General features: G+C 57.6%; 1 protein-coding gene across 1 annotated transcript; it reads right to left on the bottom strand.

The window, feature by feature from the left end:
• Window positions 1-372: 372 nt before the first annotated feature.
• LOC119328020 (RING-H2 finger protein ATL16-like) lies at window positions 373-1,720 on the bottom strand. Its single transcript, XM_037601062.1, has one exon. It carries the CDS (start codon window positions 1,410-1,412, stop codon window positions 528-530), a length of 885 nt encoding a protein of 294 aa, XP_037456959.1. The 5' UTR covers window positions 1,413-1,720; the 3' UTR covers window positions 373-527.
• Between the last annotated feature and the right edge of the window lie 243 nt (window positions 1,721-1,963).

The following is a 1,963-nucleotide window of genomic DNA, read 5'->3' as shown; positions in this document are numbered from 1 at the left end:
TGACAAATTAGGCTTCTGTGTGTGCGTGTGTTCCCCTGTTCGTTGTGTGTTTTGTCGGCAATTCGCCAATTAGCATGTGTTTCCGCGTCCGTACCTACCTTCATGCTGAATACTATATCAATCTCCGATCAGCATCACGTCGGGTCGGGTTCTCCTCTGCCTTTTGAGATTTCCTCTGCACTTTCTCATCTGAAGACGTTGGTAATTTGAGATTGGTGTTTTATCTTTCAGATACAAGTGGAGTGGGTGCTAAAGTATGCAATGTATTCCCATCTAGTCAAGATTCGTTCGATTTACTAACTAAACATCGTCGATTAGAGTGCAACCAAAGCTGAACAAGCGATCTTGAAAACAGAAACCCAAAAAAAAAAATGAAAAGAGTGAGAGGGTCGTATAACTCGAGTTGAGCAATCAATCATCTAGTCTAGCCACAAGTAATGTTTGAGTTCATCATCTAGTCTAGCCACAAGAAATGTACAGTTTACTACAACTACTGAACCACAGTTTCAGATTGGCAAGATGGCACTTCAGGAGCTCCGGCTGTGGCTGAAGGAGAGGAAGGACCGCCGCAACCTCCCTGCTGCCCGGCTGCTGGCTGCGGCGGCGGGGGTGCTGCTCTCCCCCTTGCGGTCCTCCCCGGGAGAAGCGGAGTGGGAGTGGTGGTGGCGCAGGACCTTCTGCAGGGCGAGGTACAAGTGCTTGTCGTTGCAGGAGTCCATGGACAGCGACCTTCTCATCGGCTGCTGCACGTCCAACAACTCTTCCCTCCTCGGGTCATTGCGCTCGTCTCCCATGCTCACTATCGTCGCAGGTACGCCGTCGCCATCGGCACCGACGTCGCTCGTTTCGCCCCGGAACGGCGAGTCGATGTCGATGACCGTGTGGTCGGCTTGGAGTTGGAGGACGTTGACGATGTCGATTTGGCTGAGTATAATGTGGGGCTGGGGCTGGCACGCGGAGCCGGAGATGGCGGCCCGGCAGAGCGGGCAGTTGGCGGTGGCGTGGAGCCAGGCGTCGATGCAGTCGATGTGGAAGAGGTGGAGGCAGGGCGGCAGCAGCCGGAGCCTCTCCCCCTCCTGGAACTCGCTGAGGCACACCGCGCACTCGCTCGCCGCCTGGGCCTGCGGTGCCTGCGGCTGCTTGGACTCCCGGTACCGGAGCGTGGGTATCCGGCGTATCGCCGCCTCCTCCAGGCCGCGGCTCGGCTCTGGTGCTGTGGAGTAGACGACATGGTGGTGATGCTGCGTGGCGACGTCGTCCTCGTGGTCGCGGCGCAAGGAGGCGAGGCCGCACCGGGTGAGGAAGAGGTAGTAGGTGAGGAGGAGGAGGCTGGTGGCGAGGATGCCGACGACGGCGACGGAGAGGATGACGAAGCTGTTGCCTGCTAGGGGAGCTGCGCCTGGCGCGCCCATGGTGGTTGGTTAAGCGAGATCGATCGATCGCTCGCGGTCGCAGCCGGCCCCGGTGATGGTTGGGAGTGAATGCTGCGCTGTGGTGGCGGTGTTGCTTGTTGAAGCCTTGAAGGCGAGGATGACCGAGCATCCTCATATATAAAACATTCCATTGACGAGTGCTTGAGAAGGAATCTGGTAGGGATGGTGCCACTGCCACTGCGTCAGTCAGCGACACGCCTGCTGCTGTTAGCGTGTGGTTGCTTGACCTTTCTGGCGTGGAGGAAGGAAGGAGAGTAGACTTCTGGCAGTCGGTGGTCGTGCCATGGGTGGGAAACGAAGCCCGCCAGTCAACACAAATTGAGCAGCGAGCGAGCATAACAAGCAGAAAAAGTGATACACACCCGCTCCAGGCCCCACGGTGTCAGCTGAGAAACGATTGAACGAGAGAAAGAGCGTGCCTGGATCCACAACCACGTGAAGGGAAACAACGCCACCAACTACAGAGCGCCGCATGCTCTTCACCGGTCATCATCGCCGACCGTGTTCGGTGGAGGCTGGCAAGTGGGCCC

Source organism: Triticum dicoccoides, chromosome 7A (assembly GCF_002162155.2).
Source record: "Triticum dicoccoides isolate Atlit2015 ecotype Zavitan chromosome 7A, WEW_v2.0, whole genome shotgun sequence".
Classification (NCBI taxonomy): Eukaryota; Viridiplantae; Streptophyta; class Magnoliopsida; order Poales; family Poaceae; genus Triticum; species Triticum dicoccoides.
Note: the sequence above shows the minus strand (reverse complement) of the source record. Positions and strands in the feature narration are given on the sequence as shown.